This window comes from Lates calcarifer, linkage group LG15, assembly GCF_001640805.2.
Source record: "Lates calcarifer isolate ASB-BC8 linkage group LG15, TLL_Latcal_v3, whole genome shotgun sequence".
Classification (NCBI taxonomy): Eukaryota; Metazoa; Chordata; class Actinopteri; family Centropomidae; genus Lates; species Lates calcarifer.
The window spans coordinates 26561094-26586781 of record NC_066847.1 but is presented as its reverse complement, the minus strand read 5'-3'; the positions used below and the strand labels follow the sequence as shown (position 1 = coordinate 26586781).

Below are 25688 nucleotides of genomic sequence, written 5' to 3'. Positions count from 1 at the left end.
AAAAAAGCTGCTGTTCAAGAAGCACCAAAAGTCACAATTTTTACAGCAGCTCTTAATGTTTTAAAGCACATTTGCATTTTTCTCAATGTCAGAGTGAAATGAAATGGTATTTTACGGATCGAACAGGCACAGAACCTGTCCAGACCCATGGTGTGTATGTGCATATTAAGCCCATGGGTGGTTTACATTTGAATACAGCAAAATAACAGAATTGGGTGATAAAGATCTTGATGGAATAGCCCTATTGAAGGATTTTATCAAATTAAAACAATCATTAAAACTAACCAGCCTAAATGGTAGTTGAACTTGAACCAACATGTGCAATCATTCTTTCATTTCACATCATTAATCATTCTTTCCTGTTGGCAAAAATAATTAAAAAGAATAGTACTGTTTGACCAACACTGAAAGATAATCCATGGACTTATCTTTTTTCTAAAGTTGTCTCAAGCCCTCACCTCATCCTCAGATTCTACCACTGACTCACAGACACAAAGACAGAGTCACAGCACCACATGAAATTCATATTGCGTATCTGTTTTGTTATTTAGATTTGTCATCATTTTATTTTCATTTTGTTTGATGAAATAAATCAAATGTGTATTTGTGTATTGTAAATGCTGCCTATGTGTAGAATTTTGCTTCTGTAATACTAAGTTAAAATAGAAGAATCATGATGGTTTCCTCTCAGCATTGGAAAATAATTGGTTCATTACAGTCTGGACAGACTATTGCTCTGAGCAAGTGTGCCACCATTATATAGTATGTCTGCAGTGCTTTTAAGTGAATCAGGCATATCAGATTTTTAAAGTTGAATTAACTTCAGAAAAGAGAGATATATTTCATCAATTCTGCCAATCATATTTTATTTAATGTTTGAATGTTATGGCACACTGGTTTGGTTGTAATTTGTCCATAGTGCCCATCTTGGTAGAGACACATGCGACTGCTTACATGACCCCTCAAGTAAATGGAATATTCCAGTCAAAACAGCAGTAACCTCTGTGTTATTCATTCAAAGTGTCAGCTTTGGCTTTCTTTCCAAACTGCAGCCAACACCCCCCACCCACCCAAATGAATGGGCTTAATGCTGACATAATTTTTCATTGCAACAAAATCCACCATCATGTTCTGATTTACATCTGTTTTCCTCTGGTCTTTGTCCCCTACCCCTCTGTTCTTTGCAGTGCTGTTTGGTCAGTTTGTGGTTTTCCAGACTTTGACCAGTGATGTGGTGGAGATCTTTGACGGATCATCCACAGATTCAGCCCTTCTCTCCTCCATATATGGATCACACTCAGGTAAAACACATAGCTCTGCAAGCCTTAAGCCTAGTGTCTTATTTCATTTATGCTACTAGCTCATAAGTCTGAGTTGTTCTGTCAAGCACAGCATTTTGCTCTGCAGGCAGTACAGAACATCCATCTCTCAGCTCAATTCAAATCAAATAACTATTTTTCTCAGACAAATTAAAAACCTAAAATCTAAGCAGTTTTATGCTGCCAAAGATAAAGATTTTCTCATCTTTCATTTCTGTAATGATGATACAATGAAACACAAAGATGATACATAATACATTATGATTGCAGCTGAGTAAACTCCTGAGGTTCCAATTAAAACAACATAAGCAAACCAGCTGTTGTAAATTGTCACACTATTTGATTTGATAGGGACACAATATAAGAACACTGACATTAATTTGATCTGCTATCTCAGCTATAACAGTAGGCACTAGGCAAGGGCATTTTTATGTACACAATTGGTCAGTAATTGGTCAATAATGTTTCCTTTAATTGTATAATTTAGGCGAGACACTTCCTTTAAGTTCGGGAAACAAGATAACACTCAAGTTTACGACAAATGGAACAGAAACCGCAAAAGGATTTCATTTTGTCTATCAAGGTAAGTCTGCTTTTTCTGATATGTTTCCTGAATTTTGATGTACAAACTTATTTGGTACATTGAATGTGTTTGCTTTCCTCAGACAAAAAAATAGTTTAGCCTTGCACTCATAACATAGAGGGCTGTTCAGCACAGTGCCATTGGCTGTGGCTGGACATGGCTGAGCAGAGCTCAGTCAAAGAGCCTATCGTGGCAGAGCAGACAAGAGTGACTAATGACGTGCAAGGAGATTCACAAGGGCTTTACCATTTCTCTCTGCCTCGTTTGTCTTGCCATCTCTCCTTCTCCCTGTTGTCTTTCTGCCTACCACACCCACCCACCACTCTTTGTCTTTGTCTTTCTTCCTCTCATGCTTGCTTCCTCCCCTCTTATCCCTAGCTGTCCCCCGGACAAGCGCCACTCAGTGTAGCTCGGTCCCTGAGCCCCGGTTTGGGAAGCGGTTAGGGAATGACTTTGGCATCGGTATGGTGGTACTGTTTGAATGCAATCCAGGTTACACGCTGCACGGCTCCAACGCCATCAGGTGTGAGGCCGTGCCCAATGCCCTGGCCCAGTGGAACGGTACTGTGCCCACATGTGTTGGTAAGTGTCCTCACCCTCCTACCCTTGCTTCACCACCCTGCATGCACTCTTTACACACACACACACATACACACATACACAGATCCAGAGATATGGAGCAGGTGCACAGAAATGGTTTGTGTCTGCTTTTCCTGGTCATTACTTATCCTTATGTCTGTCACCCATTGCAAAGCATCAGCCTATCTCTGGTCTAGATAGTTTAGACAGGAAGAAAGAGGCAAGGACAAACAGAACAACAAAGTGTCACATAAATTTTCTGCCTAGACAGGGATTTCAGATCCTGTGTCTTTCCAGATTAATAGGAAAACAAATAGCAGTGTAAAGTGAATATGCCCAAAAACAACACCCACTTTTACAACTTTCAGCACCCACAAATAACAAATGGGGCTGTTTTATTCCACAGTTTGTGCATTGGTAGACACCCCAGATACCCAAATGTATGTGCACAGGCACTGAAAAAGTGATTTTTCATAATATTTCCCGTTAAGCTCTTTGAGTAACCTTTGTAATACAGACCACATGTCTAATACACTATATACATGCAATTAACAGTTTACTATCTACTGCAATTCAATACAACAGAGATGTGATAGAAGGTGTTTGTAGGAATACCATAATGACTTATTGTTGGGATTAGACATTATAGTGCAGTTTATCAAGTACAATGTACAATCTAATAATAGCCTTCAATTCATGTCCACAGTAAAGCCTAGCTTTGTGAAGCTAGTCATCATACATAACACTTTGTCAGGTTAAAGCAACTATAATTGATACTTATATTATATTGATAGTTATATTTCAAAGGATGATGTGAAAACAACTTGAAAATGTGGAGAATTATCACCAAGATGTTCGCCATGTATCTGTTGAAAATGCAATGATATTGTGAATTGTGTGTCAACAAGTGGGCAAAAAATCTGTTATTGCTGGTCTAAGTACCCCAGTCACTTACAGTCACTGTATTGTATATTTGTGCCTTTTGCCACATCTGTGAATGAGTTACAGACAAGCTCAGTAATTTCACCATCATGGATGCTGAATGACATAATGCCTTTATATGTTTGTGGAGATTCTCAGTCATCCAGGTCATGGTTATCCAAGAGGGGATAAATCAAGGGCAACTGGACTAAACTGTAGATAGCTGTATATACTTCAAGAAGCCTCTTGGACGAGAGGTGAAACATTTTCAGGTATCAACAACCAAGTCCAGTTGAGCTTGATTCAACCCCTCTTGGATAAAGCCTTCATGTCAGTCAAATTGGAAGTGTTACCAGTCTTTTAAGTTAGCCTAGCTGGGTGCAGACAAGTTCTGACATCATGTGGAGAAAAAAAGGTCAATCAAAGAATGCCACTGCTGCAAATACTGCCCTAGCCTTAACAGCATCAGCATAGCACAATATGTGTTTGTTAAGATTTTCTGGTGGATGAAGACAGTAACTTTTCAACAAAAGTTGATAACATCATTTCTTGTTTTTTATTTTTTCCGTGTAAAAAGTCAAAATGTCAGATAGACAGGCACCAGAAATCGGATTTTATTTCGGCAGTGACACAAAATATGAGGAACTGGTCGTGACGCAGAAGCCCTAAATTTACAGCATTATTTAATGCTGCTGGTGTGGATTATCTACTGAAGGTAACAGTATCTCTCAACGTGGTTCTTTGGCATACACAGAACATGCACACATAGATGTACCTTCATAAATATGCATAGACATACACACACCCCATGTTTTTACACATGAACAGATTTACATGCCTTGTCTGCACATGCTGTAACCCAAACATAAACATGTAGAAGGACACGCACTTGGTCTCACAGACACCCACATGTCTACGTTGGGAAGATAAAGAACTCCGGATGAAGTCGGGAGAAATCTATTGAAGTCAGGCCTTGTGCCAGCAAGCAAATAGTCCCAGCCTGTGAGTGCCTGAGATTTCAAGCCAGGGTTCATCCGAGTTTACTGCCAAGTGGTAAGGGAATAGCGGTGGCACGCGCAGTTCCATTTTAAACACAGTGATTTTTATCTGGAGATTGAATCTGGCTGTGGCATCTCCCCCAGCGGCAGTGTACTCGTCCAGAATAATGGATATAGTTTCATGGAAGCTTCAACAAAAACACTATGCTCAATTACTCAAGCCCTCTTTATGGGATATGACGGTATAAGACCCTGCACTCCTGAGCTGTACCTGTATGGTACCTGTGTCTCTGAAGATACATTTTTAGCTCCTTGTCCAGCTGTGATTGACCTGGCTCGTCACGCAACACTTCTTTTGCTTTCGATTTCACAAATACAAAGCTGCTGAATTAAGGCTTTGCTGTTGAGTTCTATCGTGATTTAATTTGCCTCGCCTGAATGGATGCATAATGTTTGGGTGGCCTCTGTTGAATTTTATGTTGATGTAGAATGTATGTAGAATAGTTGGCTTGAATAAGTAGATGTTTTCATTGGTTTCCAGATGGAGTTTGACTTCAAGTACTTTACATTAAGCTTTTATAGATAAAAGTCATACAGACGACTTCTTAATTTTTCAATGCCATTTGTAAATTGTGAATCTCCTAAGACATCTAATTATATCTCTGTTAGATTGTGAAAATTAACAGATTAACAGGTCAAGTAAGAGTAGAGGTAAACAGTGACCGATGACAACAACTTTCTCCTGGTTTGCTCACTGCACAAGAAAGGCAGCTGAATTTCACACACATACCAAATCAACACTGATTGTAGAAAATCATAACTGCCCAGTATTACATAAGCTCACAGATTGCCATGATTCATGCTCAGTATGCCCACACCACGGAATTCACTGTTGGCTTAAACACTTTTTTGAAGGTGTCAACAAGTAAACAGTGTCGCGCTGAGCTTGTTTTCTAACAGTGGACTCTTGTTTTTAAATAGCCTCCCAAGACCAATTAAAATTTCATCACTCTGGGGCGGTGTGGTGAGACTAGGCCAGAGTGCCTCTCTGGAGCAAGATGAGCTACACTTGAGGTCACACTACTTTGGGAATTTACTTAACTTTATGTATAATAAAAAAATAATAATTAAAAAAAGTGGAAATTACTGCCAGTTTGACTAACAGTGTCTTTAGAGCTTATTTAAGCATCACAAATTCACTAATTCTATTTTATTTTCAAAAGAAATCTCTCCACCCACCCGAAGAAAATGTTTTGTAAATAGTTTTCAGTCATTATATTGTGATGTCTTTCCATTTTGCTGACTATATTATCCATAAAAACTTTGACCCACTGGCTAATATGGATCATTTCTTTTAACCTCCAAAAACACAATTTTGCCCTGAGGATGGGAGCAAGGGCCTTTTTTCCTCATTCAATTCCAGTTAAATTGTCCTACTTAATTTTAGGGGAGCTAAGTTTGCCATTAGATGTCTTCACAGTGTTTCCTGAAGCAAATTTACCTTGATAATTGGCAGGGTTTCATTTAGAGTGATTAGTTTAACTCTATTGCTTATAATGCAGAGAAAGATAATGCATTACAGATGTTATCTGATGTAATTGTATATAGTTTACAAGTTGTCAGTTCGTGTGGATGAAATAATTGTCAGAGAAGTAATTGTTTTGGATTAATAAAGTATCTATCTGTCTATAATCTGCATTTGTAAGATTTACAAATTGTAAAAAACAGAAAGGTATGACAAGTCATTTAAGAATATATATATTTTAATTATTTAATGATTATGTAATAATAATTTAATTATTACATTTCAGTAGTGCATTTGATGTGAAACACCTGTGTGGTACATTTCTTGATGAAAATACTTCTAATTAAAAGTGCCTGTGAATTCCCTGCAAAATGGTGTCTCCTAATGTGTGTGGTCCCCACGCTTGCCTACCTGCGGTAACTCTGACATATGAGCCTGCCACAGATTGAGATGGGTGGGGAGCATTCATGCTTTTATGAGTGTCATGATTTCTAATCTTGCTTGACCAATTACATTAACTGACAGCTCAGAGGACTCAAAGGAGCTGTTAAATTATACTGAAATACTGGGTCTTTCCCTGGAATGGGTCTGTTGCTTGTTGTCAAGATTGTGGTGTACTGCTAGAAGAATTAAGTTTGCTGTTCTTGAAATGGGTTTATTTATTTCTCAGACCTTTGTTTTTAGTAGAGAGGGTTGGAACTAAAAAAAATCTAATGATGAAAAACATGATTATTTTTATACTGTTATACTGCACTTCATTTTGAATACAAGAGGTCTTGGAGAACTAGCAGGAAATCATTAAATAGAAAACAAGGTTACTGACAATAATGGTCACTCACAGTGTTATGTTAGTGTATAGGCACTTCATACCTTCAAGAAGCCTTTAACCAGTGTCCATAGGGCACAACAATCTGACAACGGTACTCCAGATTTCATTAGCATCGACCTTCATTTTTAATTTACAGAACAGAATTCAAAACAATCACACTGCTGCTCTCCCTCAGTCGTCATGTAGTAGTTAGTTGATTTCAATACTGAATACTCTGCATGTGACATGCCTTAGATGTAGATGATATCACTGTGGCGGTGATGATATGAACATATGATTGCTCACTCACTGTGTCATTACTATAAGTTACAGTAGAGAAGTAATTTTCTCTTATTTGTTTCTTGGAATGAAAGGAACAGAGAAGTCACTTTTGTGTGATTCTGCGAGCATGTGCAGCAGGGTGGATATCACCTGTAAAATATAGATTAGTTTGAAATTGTAGCAAGCAGATGGCAAAAATGTTTTTGTTTATTTTCAGTTTTTTTTGCAATATTTTCTTTTCTTTTTCTTGTTTCTGTCTCTCTTGTTGTCTTTTACATTGAAACCCCCAGAGACAAACTGGCATCAGTGGTACAGTAATTATCATTGACCTGTACAGGGTAAACCCTCGTCCTTGACAAATATCATCTGATTCTTCATTGTGGGAACACATTCTACCACTCTGCTGTGCTCTGAGTGTACAGTATCTGTCATTAATGTTGAAATACATGTCATGGCGTAACAGATGTCTAACAAACACATTCTAGCTGGTGACAGAAGAACAATGGCTCTTAACAGAGCAAAACAACAATGAGGAAGCAAATACACTTTGAGACTTTTCTGGCTCTCAGCAAAAAGTCATTATAGACCTATAGGTTATTGCATGTTTCTGTCGTAGCCAGCAGAACTATATTTCAGTATGAAGGTAATGCATTAAATTCAGTGTTTTGTTTAGTGTAATAATCCAAAGGATTGTGGTCTGCAAGCCTGGGTTACCACAATCCTTAATGGACAAAAAGTGGAGCCAGACACTATGTACAGTAGAATGTAGCTGGCCGGATACAAAGCCAATTGGCACCCTTCTGAGAAGCAAGAAAGAAATTGTGGCTCTTTTTTCATTTTGTTTTTTACTTGTGCTAAAATACATCACAGTGCCTGACATTGTCAGCGCAACCAGGCCAGTGATTCCAATTCAACATTCATCTGAGAGCTGAGAGGCTTGATAAATATGTTACTTGTGGCACTGGTAGAAACAAGGTGCATGTACACAGGAATAGCAATTGAAATATGTGATTTGTGTGGCCTTCAAGAGATAAAATTACACATCATGGCTGAACTTCTGCGTAGAGCGCAGGACAAGTGTGTGCTGCAATGTAAAGCCCCACTGAATATTACATGACAATGATAACGTGGAAAAGGCTGCATGTTTTACTTGAAACAAAAAAAATAAATAAATAAAGATAATTTACATTATATACTGTAAATAGAATCTGTCATTATGGCTTATCTTTCCTTGGAGTCCATAGAATTCCCTCACATGAAGTGATTTTGCAGATGATGATTGAAAATCCATGTATTAATGGTAATTTATAGCAGGTGGAATAATGCTTTTCAATGCTTAACAGTTTGCTACTTCCCCACTGTGACCTCTACTAACTCCTGGCTCTGCAGGTGTGTGCGTGCTTGGACTTCGTATCTCTCAGCCTGAACTTTGTCGTGACTAACATACTCTCTCTCTCCCTCTCTCCCTCCCTCCCTCCCTCCCGCCTGCTCTCTCTCCCCTTCCCTCTCTTTCCCTTTCTTTCCCTTTTTTCCTCTCTTTCTCTATTGTCCTTTGTCTAGTTCCCTGTGGTGGAGTGTTAACTGACCGCAGAGGTACTATCCTCTCTCCTGGATACCCAGAGCCATACGCCAACTATCTGAACTGTGCCTGGAAAATTTCAGTTCCTGAGGGAGCTGGCATCCAAGTGAGAGGACACAAATATAGACCTTAGTAGTATCATGTTTGATGAGAGATAAAAAGATTTGATGGGTGGATTAATACCTTATACAGTTTAATCAATAATCTGTGATTATGCAATAATTAAAGGGATTTTACTCCTTAAGTACATCTGCTTTCTCTTTTCATGCTCTCTTTTACGCTTGTGTTAAGGTATCTTTCTCTTTCAGATTCAAGTTGTGACCTTTGCCACAGAACACAACTGGGACTCGCTGGATTTTTTTGACGGGGTTGATGGCAATGCTCCAAGGCTTGGTAGCTACTCAGGTAAATCTGATACATCTGAATTTTAGTTGTCAGCTCCCTCTTGAATTTCAATCAGATGTCACAGGGCCCCAGCAGCAGACAGATGTGGTGATGGAACTGATGACATTTGGCATGTCCTTTGAGAATGCTGTCGAAAAACCAGTTAAAGAAGTCAGAGAAGAAAAAATACCCCTCTTACTTCACACAATGTTCTTGTATCTGCAGAGAGTTTCAGTCTGGAATTTTACAAATGTAGTGTTGCCTTAGGGCTCACACTAATGAAAATGGTACTCTTGCCACATGGTAACCTACTTGAAACAGGCCATCACATCATTTTAGATGCTGAGTCCTAGTATAAGAGGGACTGGTGTAGTATAATGACTTCTGCCTCTACATTGGCTATCAGTTTTATGAGACTAGATGTCAAATTTCTCAAGTGGTGGATATCTCATTTTAGAACTAAACTCTTTACATATTGTAATAGCTTTACAGCCCAGCTCTCAGTGTGCAGGGCAGCACTGCAGTGTGAAAAGGGCGCAGCTGTTTAAATGACTAAAAATCAATTTTATCGTGGGCTGAACTGATAAAGGTGATTATGAATATATGTAGAAGTCCTCATTCAAATTGCAGAAGACATAAGCCTGGAGTTGGGAAAATGACCCCAGGCCTTAGTGGTGCCACACATACAAAATATTCTGTAGTGCAAATTCCCCAGGCTTACTGGACCATGCTTGTGTTCATGGTTGTGATTTTATGGACCTGACCTCTCTGAATGGAGGTCCGAATGAAATGTGTTGAACATGAATTACACCATAAATTATTATATATTATCTGTATAGGTGTATATTTCCTGACTAAAGATGGTACAAAAACATCTATTGCCCTTTTTAATTTTTTGCAAACAGACTACTCTTAAATTATTTTATTTCTTTCTGTGACTGACTAACTGTATTGTATTATATGAGGCATTTTACACATCATACACATAATTTCATTTGTACCTGCTGATATACTCAGCAACTCTCATTTAGCAAGGTAATGCAGGTGAAAAGGCTGCTGCTGAAAGCACTGTGTCCAGATTTTTATCATCACCTTTAAGTGGAATTGAGAGAATATTTTACTGAACTAGAGCAGAATCATTACTGTATCTAAAATATTATTATTATAATTATTATTATTATTACCCCATTTAACTGAGGTGTAGTATATGTTCGCATGTTGCACATGTCTGTGTTTTTGGTGGTCAGAGGTGTGGAATGTGGGCCAGAAACGGTCTTAACTGTCTTGTGTATATTGTATGATACAGGTACAACAATTCCCCAGCTGCTGAACAGCACATCCAACAACCTGTACCTGACCTTCCAGTCTGACATCAGTGTGTCCGCCGCTGGCTTCCACTTGGAGTACACAGGTATGAGGAGAGACGGCTTGTCTGGCTGCCTGTCACTTTGTCTGTTGTCTGTTTCTATGTGTCAATCTGCCACTGGCTTCCAGCTGCTGCACAGGGTTATAAGAAGTAAGAGGGACAGCTGGTCAGGGTGGCACAGTTGGACAGAATGAGTGTAAGGGAGTGAGTGCGTGAGCAAACTTTTTTCTTCTTCTGTATGTCTTCTAATTTTGTCTTTGTATCAGCTGGCATTCCACACGCATGGTGTTTCCCAGTGCTGTCACTTTAAAATCCTCCTACAGCTTGAAGTTACTGGACCCACATCCTATTTCATTTAATGACTAAATTTGCTCATCCCTCAGAAGGCTATTCACTTAGGGGCATATTTGCTAAGGACCATGCTAAACATTTACCATGCACTAAAATTTAAGACGTGTAGCTGGCCCAGGTGGAGCAACTGATTTTCAGTCTTCCCATTCAAAAATTGTATAAGTGAAAAAAGGGCAATAATCTGCAGGTGATGCATGGAGCTCCTCTGCAGATGTTTATTAAATAATAATAATGTCCTTTTGTGACCAATTTCCTCACTGTTATTTATATCTCAGGCACTTTCCCACTTTTTTTTGTCTTCAAGGTTAGTTGCCTCCTCTTCACATTTGTTTTCCTGTTAGTTTGTTACTTACCACTCAGCAATTTACAAAAATGTGTGACTGTGGGGGACACATTGTCACTCAGTTAAGTACATCAAGAGTACTGAAAAAGTGCAACCACTGGGAAATTAAGGATGGATAAGACATGAACTTTATAATGTCAAGATAAAATGGGAGGATTTGGATGGCACAAACACAGGAAAGGAAAGCCATGTTAAGAGCTCAGCTAACATATCCATCTTTGAGATCCTATACACAACACAACTGAAGAATAACATGTTTTTGAGTAAAATCAGTTCAAACTAACAGTCAGCATGCACAAATGTGTTGCAAAACAAAAGAAGCATGAAAAAGCATTGCTGTCACTGAACCTGTCCTCGCTGTCAGTCGTGTCAGTCTGCGAGCATCATACCACTGTTGAGAACGACTTCACAGTCATGTCTCTCACAGTCAGTGCTTCATTTCCACAACACCCTCCCATTGCTTGGAACCACTCCGTAGCTGTATCTCTCAGTGGGCTCTTTCCTTTTTGCACTAACCTCTTCCCCCACCACTACTACCTACTGCTGAGAATCACTTCAGTGCCATGTCTCACAGTCAGGTCTTTCCTTTTTGACTGTCTTACACATTGCCACTGCTGCTTGTAAAGTGCATTTCCTGATGCGTTGTGTAAACCAGGCTTCAGTCAAACTTCTCTTCATTTTTTCTGTCACTAATTGTATCGGTTAGCTTGCCTGCCATATGGTTCTATTGGCAAACATTTGTGTATGTGTGATCAAGCTATGTTGCTTCTCTGTGGAACCACACATTAAGTATTACTCTTTATGGTCTGTTGTTTCCCATTTTGTGATGTTCTAGTCCACTGCTTATAGCAGAGTTCAGCCTCAGATTTATTTGGTCGTATTAAAACAATTCTCTATTCTGACCTTTACTTGTAACTTTGTGTATTATTTTCAGCCTTTGGTTGGCGAGAACCACACTCTTGTTTTTAGTTACAAATTAATGCTCTGGATGCTCAGTACACTGGGAAGAAAAAGGCAAGAGGGATTGGCACAGACCCAGCCAGCCAACCATCTGTTTTAAATGTTTCCTTTGGGTGATTGTTGCAGTCCATTGAGACAGGCATAGAAATCCTGTATACTACCCATCACTACAGCTTCTTAAGAGCCAAGCATTTAACTGACTCTCCCAAGGAAGGCAGTGTGCTATAGCTGAAAACAAAATTGGCACTTTTTCACAGGCAATATGGCGTTTGCATCCCAAATGAAGTCCCACACCGGGCTTCAATCGCCACTGTCTGCAGAGGCCACATGAATTAAATGGAGGGATTGTGAAAACTAAATGAATCAATTTAGAGAAAAAAAAACACACTCTGTCCCAAGATCTGTCAACACTGTCTATTTTTATTTTTTTTAAATTAAACTTAGACTAATTTCAGTCACAGCACTTAAAACACACTACTACTGTGTATGTGGTAATTGCAGTTGTTTTGCAAATGCTGAGATTACTACAGATTCACAGATCTCCTTGATAATGCACTTTTCAGGTAACTCCTTATCATATGTATTAGTCTTACTTAGTACACTTATCATTGGCTGTACCTTTACATGTATAATCATTGAAGACAAAGAGTAGAAGTCACCTTGTCAGTACCTGTATTTGATCACTTTGAACTTGAAATCAAATTTAGCATATTCTCACAACAGTTTCTTCTTTAGCAGTAGCCATTGTCAGTATTGTGCTGAATGTAAAATGACAGTGCTGTCATCTCTCTATCATCTGTATCTCTTAGCATGTGCTACACAACTCTTCTGTTTGCCTCTGAGTTTTCTCTGGTGTTCACACACACTCACTGAGCATAGAATTATCTAAATCAGCCAGTCATGGGACAACAGTGCAGTGTATAAAATCATGCAGACATAGGTCAGGGGCTTCAGTTAATGTTCACATTAAGCATACAAAAGGGATAAAATGTGATCTTGGTGACTTTGACTGTTGCATGATTGTTGGTGCCAGGCGGATATGTGTGTGTGTTTCTGAAACTGCTGCTCTTTGGATTTTCATTGGTAGAGGAGATTTATCAGAATGGTGTGAAAAGCAAAAAAAAAAACAAAAAAACAAAAAACAAATTCCTTGTTAATGAGAGAGGTCAGAGGAGAATGGGCAGACTAATTCCAGCTGCTTGGAAAGGCTATGGAAACTCACATGACCACTCTGCAACTGTAGTGAGAAGAAAAGCATTTCCAAATGCACTATACTTTGAACCTTGAGGCAGATGGGCAACAAGAGCAGAGGACCAGTCAGTCTCCACCCCTGTCAGCCAGGAATGGCAGCTTGAGGATGCAGTGGACACAGGGTCACCAGAACTGGCCAGCTGAAGAATGAAGAATGTAACCTGGTCTAATGAATCTTGATTGAGATTGATTTCTTGTCCACAGCATGAATCCATGGATTCAACTTGCCTTGTGTCAATAGTCCAGGCTGCTGGTGGTGGTGGTGTTGTGTGGTGAACGTTTTCTTGGCACACTTTGGCCTCTTAATATCAGTCAATAATGGTTTTGAACACCACAGTCTGTCTGAGTATTGTTGCTGAGCATGTGCATCCCTTTATGGGCATAGTTTACCATTTTCTAATGGATACTCTTCCAGCATGATAATGCACCATATCACAAGTTGTCTGAAACTGGTTTCATGAACGAGTTCGGTGTACTCCAGTGGCCTCCCCAGTCTCCAGATCTGAGGAGCTAACAAATTTGCAGAAATTATGCAATTCAAACATGTCAACATGGACAAGGAATATTCCCAACATCTTATGGAATCCATGCCATGAAGAATTGAGGCTGTTTTGAGAGCAAAGGGAGCCTCTCTACAGTGTTAGGGTGATGTTCCTATAAAGCATATCTAGATCTCTTCCAAAAAAATGTTGAAAAAAATTTATCTGTTTCATGGAAAGCGTTGAATGTAATTATGTAATTATATAGAGGTTCAGAAATACGCACACCATTAGGTCTTAAGCATATATACTTAGTTCAGAGATACTTCTTCTCCTGACCCACTGCTTTGAAGGTGATAAAAGAAGCTGATGTGATTGATGATTAATTGAATCCCACACTTGACAGATTTTCCATCAGTATTCATCATGATGGTAAAATCAACAATATTGTTTGTTTGATTTCCTGATTGTTATATTCTCAGTTAATGATGATCACCTGGTTGTGACTAGGCTGGTTTTATTCATAAACATAGTATCATTGCACTTATTAACAATGGTTAAGGATGAGAATGGTGATGATCAGCATTAAAAGGAAGATAATAATGAGTGGATATTTATGATGATGATCATCACAATTCATAGTTTGATAATTAATGGATAAATTTGTCTTGATCTTGGAGCAAATTTCATAGGCAGAAACTAGTATTTGATGTACCTCAAATTCTCTGCTTACCCACTTTATATATGCCACCACCCACCTAAAACATATCTTCCTTATCTTAAACTCTCAGTTGCCTGTGCTGTTGACAGTCTATAACCACAGTACTATGCTTTGTAAACCTGAACTTCAGTTTACTGTTGTGTTTGTGTGTACCCTTATAAAGAGACTTATTTTCCACTCAGTAAACAGTTCTGTATTGTGTGACCTGCATGCTTTGTTTCTGCATCTGCCATTGTAGGATACATTATCTTGGCATATTTTTTGTGACTAACCTCATCCTACTTTTTGAATACTAAACACCAACTGTTTTCTTTATGGGTCTAATTTAAATTATATTTATGCTAATTTAGATGTTAAATTGAAAACAGGAGCAGATAAAACTCTCAGCCATACTCTGTTAGTGGGCATGCTTAAAAAGAAACTGGTCACGCACTCTACTAAAATTTCATTAGCCAGATACATTCGGCAAGGCAACTTGTTGAAAATATCAAGTATGCTTGATAAGGACGGGACTCCTTCCAGATGCAGTTGCACACTCAGGAACAGTGGGTTTCGACCTTCTCACAGCAGGCTAACAACAGTCTCTGCCAAAATATGTACTCTGACAGTGACTGGAACCCATCTGGAACACAATGGGATCCAGTGCTGTCTGTTAGCGGGCATCCACTCTTAACCTGACCAGAGTGCAAAGGTCTATTTGTGCCCAGTTAAGATCTGGCACACTGCCCCTGGCTGTGGAAACTGGACCTACTGTGCATATTTGCTATAACTGATAAATGCAGGCTTTTTTGTATCCTCACCAACAAGGAGTTCCATTTAATTCAGGCTTTTTTGAAGGCCTCCTGACGTGTGGTATGCTGTGTGTGACATGTATGAATATATGGATACACATGTACATGCACTTTTTGTTTTATTCCTGTATATGATGCAAGCAGTTGTCAGAGTATCCTGTATTACAATATTTACCCAATCATTTGTTATTTTCATTCTTTGAATCCTTGATTTTTATTGTAAAAATGAATGCGCTACTTTATGAAACAGTTATTCATTTCACAGAGCGCTGCAAGGGGAAGGCTGACTGTTCCCCACAGTTAGGACACATGATAATTTCATGAAACTGTTTGATTCATAGCTGCATTGTGCTTTGATGTCAAACTTACCTTATGGCAGCCTTACACTATAGCAGCAAACACTGCTTTAATGAATTGCATCACCAAGTCTCCTTGAAATTAATTAAAAATTTCCAAGTTATTTGAATTTTTCGCAGTAATACTTATTATACATACATATTATATACATGTTATTTAAACCCACATATGACAAAACTTCACAGCTTTAAAGAATCCACCCACTCCCCTTGTACAGTAGTTCCTCTTTAGTTGTATCTGTGGCTGCTCCCATATTGCATCCTGCTCTGTGCCTCTTAGGTTACTCTTCACTCCCACTCAAATATCCCCTCTAACTTTCACTAGATGCTGAGTGGAGTGGCCACTCCCCTTATTCAGCACTTTGAAGAGTTGCCTATAAATTGTTCTGAATCTTGTGTGGCCATTTCTGCTGCCATGTTTACATTCATCCACCTACCTACTTGTTTGGATCTGTTAACTCTTTGAGTGGGCTTGTGTGTGAGTGTTTGTACATTCGCATATATCTTCTTTTATGGGTGGTGTGTGTATGTGTTATCTGTGCCCACACATAAGTGGAGATACACTGGTCTTCTTTATGTTGCTGTGTTTGTATGTCCTCCTTCCCACTACTTCTCATCCCATGACCTGCCTACTAATCATTTGTCAAGGAGAAAACTTGCACACACTAGCATGTGCTTTTCAAAGTTACTATAAAAGGTCTCCTTTCCTCATTTCTCTTGTATTACTGCCGGAGCAGTGCAGTAGCCTATTTTCATATAGTTTTATGCATCCAAATATGCAGTCAAACAACCTATTTATGCATAACTTTTGTTAGTTGAAAAACTTACAAAATACACTTTTTTCAATGCTATATTTCACAAAGAAACAGTATAATGGTTGTATCAATAATAAAATAGCTGAGATGTGTTCTTCTCTGCCTGCAAATCTGATCTTTTATATATTCAGTTTAGTCACCTCTAGGGCAAATTAAACTCAAACTACTATCTTTTCTTTTTTTTTTTTAAATTTATTTTTTGGTAAAAGTGAATGTAGCTGAAATACCCGACATAACCATAGCCCAAAGTCAGGATCACTATTGTTTTAAGCCATTAAAACACAATATCAAGCCTCTCAGTACCTGGTAAGTGGCACTGTAATCATTTTGTTCCAATGGAGCTGAATGCTTCTGTCAAGTAATACTTCAGGGATTGCTTTGTAATTTCACAGTGATTGCTTCAGATCACAGTCGGAAGGATTTTGCGATTATAGCCACCAGTAGAATAGCTTTGTGACTTGTCCCAGTTTCTAAATGTTATGATGAGGAGAATGACTTACTCAATTATTATACAATTACAAGCACATTCAAATGATGCACTGTGTAATTACATGTTAAAACGTTTGGTTTTAATTTAATCAGTCCCTTTTCTCCATAGGTATTGGGTGATTAAATGTAAATAATACCATGAAATATAAAATAGATGTTCAACAGTGAAACAGTATCAAATACTTAGAGAGGTTGCAGGTCTTGATTGTACTCATATTGTGCAGAAGAATGATCGCTGTCCACACTTGTGTGTTGTGACTCTGTCCTAAGCAATAGGTTTGGATTCGTGCCCAGAGCCGCTGCCTCCCAGTAATGGCCAAAAAGTGGGCGACCGCTACACTGTGGGTGACATGGTGTCGTTCCAGTGTGATCAAGGCTTCTCCTTACAGGTAGGTGAAAGCATACAGTGGTAGAAAAGCAGATATCCAGTTCTCTTACGTTTCTGATAAGTGAATCATATCGACCTGGCTGGACTGACAATTTCAAGGGAATACCTGAAAGGATGAGTCTGTCAAGGCAGCGTTACTAAGTACTTTTTCAGTGACATTTTTATGTCTGCGTGTGTATGTGTGTCTGTCTGAGTGGAAGAGTAAATGCAAGATGCAAGAAATGGAAGAAATGTGTGAAAGCACATGTGGGTAACTGTCAATGTGTTAATACTTGCATTTTATTTGTATGTGTGTGTGTGCGCGCGCATGATTTGCTTGTTTGCTTGCCTGCTTGGATGTTCATGTTAGTGTGTGCTGTTACAAAGCAGCTTTAAGTTCTTCCAATCCTTCCCCAAGTATATACTGTAGCTGTGGCATTTTGAGCTGTAGAATTTTCCAAGGCCACGGGCAATGGATTGTGTTAATAGTCGCCTCACTAATCCCACACCGATTTTTCTTCCCAGTTCCGGGCATTCACTTCTTTTCACATTCTCTCTGGACTAACCAGCATTTTCTTACACACATCTTCAGGCTGAGTGTCTGAACAGCAGAAATAGACCACAGGCCTTTGTGTAAACAAAAGCAGTATGTCTGAGTCTTTTGAGTTTCAGGTACATGTGTTTTGTGTCTGTGTGTTGTACAACTGTGCATACATACCCATGTTTGGTAGATGTCTGTTTTCAGGTTTGGTTTAAGTGGAAGCCTTGGCTAGAGAACCTACATGTGTGTATAAATTTGCAAGCATCATGGCTGCAGAAGACCAGACGTGCTAAAATGTTAATGGATTAAAACAACAGTGATGCTATGAATATTTTACAGAGGATTAACCTGTAATATCCATCACTATTAGATTATTTTTGTTTCTAACAGAAAACGATGCTGGAAGCAGCATGTTTGTCTTTTCTTGTTTTCTTAGGCTGTTGCACATCTCCTTGTAGTCATACCGCAGGTGGTACTCTTGCTGCCCAGCTAGCAGCAAGAGGTCCCTCTCCTGCTCTTGATACCATCAAATATTTACACACAAGACCTTAGGAAGAGGATTTTGAGAAAGCCAAAAATCTGACTGTTAACAAATTCCAAATATCCACAGGACAGACATAAAATCTGCTGCAAGGACCTGTGGGCTTGATCTCTTGGTGTTCATTTTCTTTTGTTTTTTTCATTGCACTGTATTTTGGAGGCAGTGAATATATTGTTTTTGTTTGTTTTCCTGAACAGGGTAATGCATATATTACCTGCATGCCTGGTCCTGTCAGAAGATGGAATTACCCCGTACCTCTGTGTTTAGGTAATGTATTATTTCATATGGTTTGACATCAGCAGTGTACAGGGTTTCAATGAAGAAAAGCACATTTGTTGCATCAAACACAGACTGACTTACTTTCTTTTGTCTTTTGCCATTCACCTTTTTCACTGACTTTTTCCTTTGTCATCATTTCTTCCTTTTTTTAAATATATATATATAATCTCCCGTGCCAATACTTTACCCATGCACAACCACACAATAGATCAGTGGCCTCACAGAGGACTTGTTACTGTATTAGGGAAAACAACAGTTTCATTGTAAAATTGGGGAAGGGGATGATGGATGGGCATGGGAGGACTGGGGGGAATTTTCTGCTTTTCCCCTCAGTTGAAAATCAATAAGGCTTTGCACCATCTCAGTGTGCTGTTTGATTTTTGATACCCCTGATGAGAATCTGTACTTTCCTCTGACTCTTCCTCTGAAGTTGATTGCCACAGTGATAGATTCCAGAGATTAATAATGAAGTGTTTCTGTTTTGACACCTCACTGTTCTGTTGCCCCCAATTACACATGTGCACAAACACACACAGTGGTGGAAACACACCCTTACAGTACATATAAACATACATACAAAAATACACACTTGTACAAACACTCGCTGTACTCTTCATGTAAATGTTCTGTCCCTGTGGTTTTCACAGTTCACTGCAGACATAAATCCCAGCTTTACTGTTGACAGGCCTGTTCTTAGATGCGTGTGCTCGCTTGTTAGCTCAGCTCCTCGCTCGTCTGTAGTGCATACGCTGATCCCAACACCCCAGGATCTGTATTCACTTTGTTGCTGATAAACCCACATCAAAGTGGTTGCATGCCCCTGCACAAACAGTAAAACGCCCTCATAAGTGCCTCTCCTCTCCTCTTCGTTTTTATTTCATACACAAACCGGTCAAGCAGCTTTTCCCCACTAGGGGCACAATTAAATCCCGAGACAATTTTTGCCTCATTTTGGCTTTGTTTGATTGTCCCCAAAGAAATGGCAGCAATAGCTCTTTTGTTTCCAACCATTTGCCACATAAATGGGCCTGTTGAAGTTGGGAAGGGAGGAAGAGAATTGATTCTAAGTTTACATTGATGCCTCTGGTGACTGTAATTGCAGTACACCTAGGTGTTTATGTAAGACTAGGGCATGTGCCACAGGAGGAGGGGATAAGCGTAACCTTCACAGCAAGCGCTGTGTTCTCTAACGCACAGTCAAAGAAGAGAGGTGGAGTGTTGCAGGGGGAGGGTGAAGTAATCATTGCCACCGCTGAGCACAACTGTGGTGCTATACTGAATATTGACTCCCTCATTTATTTTAATTTAAAGCACCACCAAACAAGAAATGTGCCTCAGTCTATTATCTTTTCACAAATGCCCTTATGAAGCATAATCCACACAGTCAAGCAGAGATGTACAGCACAAGTCACTGACATGCTCAAACACAGAGACACACCGCAACTCAATCTCAAGCTTATAAAGCACGCACACAGCACTTCATTTCCTCTCTCACTAACAAAACTGCCCTCATACAGTCTGCATATAAACCCATGAGTACATACAACACATGCTTATGAGCACATGTGGTAAATGCACACATAAACAGAACTGCTGTTCTGTCTCTTTCTCATACACATATCCAGCAATCATGCATATGCTGTAAGTTGCGCACACACAGAGACTCAATGCTCTTTGCCCCCCGACATATTCACCCCCTTAGTCATTGTTTTTCTTTGTTTTCCTATTGAGTCGTTGTGCGAAGAAGTGACATGTTCTTTCTCCTTGGTTGGTCTCCCTCAGCTCAGTGCGGTGGGTCTATGACAGACTTCAGCGGCGTCATCCTCAGCCCAGGCTTCCCAGGGAATTACCAGAGCAGCCTGGACTGCAGCTGGAGAGTTCAGCTCCCTATTGGCTTCGGTCTGTCATCCCCCCTCTGTCTTTTTCTTTCTTCTCTCTGCTCTCTTTTTCCTTTTTGTTCTGCTAGTTCTCATGTCTTCTGTGCTCCTCTCTTCTGCATTGTTCTGTTTACTTCTCTCGTCTCTGCTCTGCTTCTCTTCTCATTGTGTTAGAAAAGGACCTAGTGTTCTTTATGCTTTATACATTGAATTTGAAGTAACATCCTTCTACAGCACTTGAATGGAAAAACATTTTCACTCATTTTGACTTAATTCACATATTCTTGAAATGTTCTCCTACGTTAAGCCTTTCTTTCTGCTATTTAGGGATCCATCTGCAGTTTCTGAACTTCTCAACAGAGCCTGTTCATGACTATCTGGAGGTGCGCAGTGGGAGTCTTGAGACAGGAACAGTGATTGATCGGTTCAGCGGCCCCATGGTGCCCAACTCCCTCTTTAGCACCACCCATGAGACCACGCTCTTCTTCCACAGCGACTACTCCCAGAACAAACCTGGCTTCCACATTGTCTACCAGGGTGAGGAGACAAGATTGGTCCTCATGACAAAGTTAACATTGGGTGTTATCATAGCAGCAGCTGAAGAAGTGGAAGAAGATTGAAGAGTTTGCTAATAGAACACTTAAAAGACTATCAGTCAGGGTAGAAACAGACCAGGGATAGTGATTACTCCTGCATGACAGACACTTCCACTGAGGTAAAAGAATAAAGAAATCAATACTAACCTCTGTTTAGACATTCAATAACACATACCCTTGAATAGTAATAGTATTGGATATGTCATTGGGATATTTTATGTGTTAAAGCCAATGTTAAAAAGAAATGTTAGTGATAGACTGTTAACATGACACCGCTTAGAATTTGAATGTTTGGGCAAAACCTTGTCTTTTGTTGAAAGAAAAATAACAGCACTTACATTTTCAGTTTATCAAGGTTCAGAACGGGCTTCAACCACCATAGGAAGAGAGGATGATTTCAGACAATAAAAAATCAAATACAGCAACCATGTAACTTAAGTTAAAAAATGGTGATCATTTGTATTGGAGGTTTTTACCCAATATAGGCACATTGGTGATCAGATTTTACCACTGATGCAAGATTAGCAGCTCTTATCAGCTCACAAGACAGGCTTTGGTGCTTTTAAGTTCGTCGTATCTATTACATATCATTACAGAAGTAGTAGTGTCTTTTTATTTGCTTTCTGCAGTCTGTTTCATAAACCTCTGCAATCTGTGGGTTTGATTCTTTTCCCCCAGCTTATGAGCTACAGAGGTGTCCAGACCCACGACCATTTCGTAATGGCATGGTGATTGGTCAGGACTACAGCGTGGGGATGACTATTTCCTTTGAGTGCCTGCTGGGTTACACTCTGCTTGGAGAGCCTTCTCTCACATGTCTGCATGGAGTCAGCAGAAACTGGAATCACCCCATACCTCGCTGTGAAGGTGACTGGCTAGAACCTGTTATAATCACAACAGATGTTTTTTTTAACCTGTTTTGCTCATGTGCAGAAAATAACCTACATTTAAAGAATCAGCAAATTAGATGTGTTAGTCATAAAATGTCTTTTCTTTTATATTTTTCTGTCACTCTCTCTCAAACTCAGTAGGGAAAATATTTGAATAAATGAGCAGTAACAAACCCTTTAGAAAGTCATGCATACTTCTTTCTGAGAGGCCAACTAAAGTCAAGACTGAGATGCTTTTCCATCATCGTTACCCACTAAAAATAAGGTCTTTGAAGTTATTTCAAATAGCAGAATATATGTCTTTTAGTCTGCTTGTAGTCTCATCCTTTATTCTGGCACATTAAAGCATCTGACTCACTTTTACCACCAACGTAACAGCACTTCACTGAACTATAAACTGATACAGCACATTATAATGATATATGGGGCATTTGCAAGTCTTTATTACAAAGCTGATTACGCCTGTCTCTGTTGTAAATTTCAAGGAGACTTCTCAGATGTTTCTTAGATATGATAAATTACATCTTTCCTCCCAACATTTAAGTGAAGCAGTAACAGACGTTTCAAGTCCACAGCAGAGTTTGGTATTTGTGTGAGGAAAATAGTTTTGTTTTGCTCTGCAGACACCGTATTGTCCCTGTCGAGTTTACAGTTCTTTTTGATCCCGAGGGCAGTGGTTTGGCTTTGACTCCTAGTTCAAAGTCAAACTTTAGCACATTCCCTCTGAAGGGGTATGACGGGGGGAGTTTTAGTGTCAGAACCACTCAGTGTCATCAAGTTCACGGCAACCAGTAACTATCCCCTACAGTTGTATCTAACAGGTGCCCCCAGCCCCACCCACCCACCCAGTATCACAGTGATAACCCAATAACATGCAGTTATGGTATGTTTTATCAACAGTTAGTGGTGATACACCCATAAAAGCAAGTTTTATGACTTGAGGTAAATCAAAGACTGGCTTTCTATTTTTATCCAGCCTCTCTGACTTTCTTCCCCCCCTCTAGCTCTCTGTGGTGGGAATATAACATCCATGAATGGCACAATTTACTCCCCTGGACACCCAGCCGAGTATCCACACTTCCAGGATTGCATGTGGACTGTCAGAGTACCTCCTGGGTATGGCATCTACATCAATTTCTCTGTTATAAATACAGAGCCAATCTACGACTACATCACTGTGTGGTAAGATCTCATTTCTCTCTCGGTATGACATTATTCATCAATCATCAGCTTATGGCACACATCAAACACACATTGTTTTCTGAGAGCTGCGTACAGAGCTGTATTGTCAGTTGTTTGGAGGCAGTCCCTCTCAATTAGTTGTAATGTTGGTGGGATTTACACACCAGTCTTCTGATTTTACAAATAATACGAAGCAATGAACTACAAAATGTGTCTATATCCTTGTTGAAGTTGAAGTCCCCACCAATCTGTACTATATACAGTGCATTGCTAATAGAGCCGCTCCCAAAAGGTTTGATAATTGAAGATTTATAGATTTATAGAAGATTTTCAGTCTGTCTTGAATGAGTATTTCCCTTACTCGTTGTAAAAGCAAACTCAAAAACTGCTCACAATAAATTTAACAGGCCAGTTGAACAAGTTTTGCTCGCAGCTTTTGATGTGACACCCATATTAGATAAACCAAGAGCCATCCAGATATGTTGACCTTTGTCTGGACACATACATTTTTCCCCTGACAGCTTATTTCCCTGTAGTACTTGGCTAAAAGAAAATAGATTGTGGTATGTGATGAAATAAAAGAAACTGAAGTAAATTCTGAGACACTGTGTCCCCTCTTCTCCTATTCACTTAACTTATGGCAGATGTTTAACTCCACATCCTCAGTGAGGGTTACATAAAAAGATAGGAATGTGTATCAGAATGAAAATATCAGCTCTAAGTTACACTGGAAACATCCATAGTAACTCAGTCATAACTATTTGTCATAGTAGTTATGTAGAAACAATAGAAACTTTATCTTTTGACAGAGGATAGCACAGCAGTAAACTATACTACCTACTTCCTATCACTCTGGCAGCTGTCTCTCTCTGTCTCTGTCTCTCCTTCTCCCTCTGTAGCCTCTTTATAGTATAGTAAGCCTCAGGCAGTCATGGAGTTGCCCTCATGGGTGATAGAGGAGGGAAATGCCCTCCAGCATCTGGGGCTATGATTCATAGTATGGGAGTAGGGAGCTACTGGCACTACTGTTTTCAAATGAAATAGCGCATAAACAATCAGTCCCCTGATGGCAACATTTCATTTCCCTGCCTGACTGCCATCTCCCATTTTGCTGATCACTCTGAAATGAAACTGCAATAAGACTTTTTAAATATGTGAGACATTAAAGGTACACACACATACAAAAAAGCATTTAGTGTACATCATTCAGGTGAACAGGCCTGGAGCAACCCAAGAGTGCCAGTAATGAAATACTTTTCTCTTGTACAAAAATGGCATTTATATTTAAAAGAAAAGTACATTCTTCTCTCATGAATGTTTCTTTTTATCCACAGAGAAAAGTAGCATTTGGGGTGTCCCCACATGCTATGCACAAAAATTGTTATCCAACTTATTTAGGCAACTTATTTCAGATAACATTTCATGAGAGCCTTCTCATAGGGGTTTGAAAGTTCTCTCCTGTTCTCATTAGCAGAGGTGCTTCTGTGTTTTGCAGCTAATGCATGCCTCATAAATGGCTTCACCCCTAATGACAAATTCTGTTATCACCTCACAGCCATCCACCCATCCATCCATCTTTGGTTGAAAGATATGGATTAAATGTTCATGGTTTTATGTTGCAATAGTAATCTATGTTGTGATGTAAATTTCTTGAGGAAAAAAATCAATGTAGAAGCAATTTATATGTGTAATAACCAGGTATGAATGCCTCCTTTTGCCTAATCCAGTGAATAAGACACCCAACAAATCAAGGTATCTCATCACCTAGATCCTATAAATCCAATATTGCTGTTAATTAGTCCTACTCATTGAACTGAATCATTGCTCTCAGTCACCCAACAGAGCTAGAGATAATAATGGGGTTAGCTATCTCAGTAGAAATGATATAGAAGATCTCTGTCATCTCACAGAATCTGTTTTGTCATATTGCCCATCCCTACATCTGCTCATCCATTTTTAGCCACTTCCCTCCAGCTCCACTTAGGGGATCTTGAGGTCCACCCATGCCACTTGAAATATATAAGCATGTTCTGAGTCTGCTCCCAGGCTCCTCCTAGTCAGATGTGCTCCACAGGGAGGCCCCCCAAAGGCATCCTAATTAAATATCTGTGCTACTTCTCTTTTTAGGCTGAGTGGTGCAGCAGCAGGTCTACTCTGAGTTCCTCCCAAATATCTGGCTTCTCACTGTATGACCCCAACCTGCACAGGCCACTCATTTCAACTTTTTGTGTCCATTAATCGAGAACTTCACCTTCAGCTTAGCTCCATTTTCAACATGACATTTTAGCTCTATGCCACTTGTCAATTTCACACTTCATTGTACCCTCATTCAGAAACAAGGCCCATAGATACTTAAAATCTTTCACTTGGGGCCAGAACCCCAACTACCACAGGTGGATAATGTCCAAGAGATGTGTCAAACATGACAAGCTGACAACATTCAGGGCCTTCAGCATCTTAAAGTGAATCTCATTCACTGCTGGCATCATGCCAGTAACTAGTCCAGTGACTGTTA

The 25688-nt window shown here is 39.5% G+C and overlaps 1 protein-coding gene across 2 annotated transcripts in view; it reads left to right on the top strand.

Annotated features, from left to right (window-relative positions):
- LOC108888711 (CUB and sushi domain-containing protein 3) overlaps nucleotides 1-25688 on the top strand; it is a 197833-nt gene that overhangs the window by 109407 nt on the left and 62738 nt on the right. For both annotated transcript variants that reach the window (XM_018684823.2, XM_051076168.1), the window contains exons 32-43: nucleotides 1188-1301; nucleotides 1807-1902; nucleotides 2281-2484; nucleotides 8576-8700; nucleotides 8903-8999; nucleotides 10285-10389; nucleotides 17171-17289; nucleotides 18547-18616; nucleotides 20411-20527; nucleotides 20833-21042; nucleotides 21780-21968; nucleotides 22996-23173. In XM_018684823.2, the coding sequence (XP_018540339.1) occupies nucleotides 1188-1301; nucleotides 1807-1902; nucleotides 2281-2484; nucleotides 8576-8700; nucleotides 8903-8999; nucleotides 10285-10389; nucleotides 17171-17289; nucleotides 18547-18616; nucleotides 20411-20527; nucleotides 20833-21042; nucleotides 21780-21968; nucleotides 22996-23173 (1624 nt within the window). The remainder of the gene's footprint in view (nucleotides 1-1187; nucleotides 1302-1806; nucleotides 1903-2280; nucleotides 2485-8575; nucleotides 8701-8902; nucleotides 9000-10284; nucleotides 10390-17170; nucleotides 17290-18546; nucleotides 18617-20410; nucleotides 20528-20832; nucleotides 21043-21779; nucleotides 21969-22995; nucleotides 23174-25688) is intronic.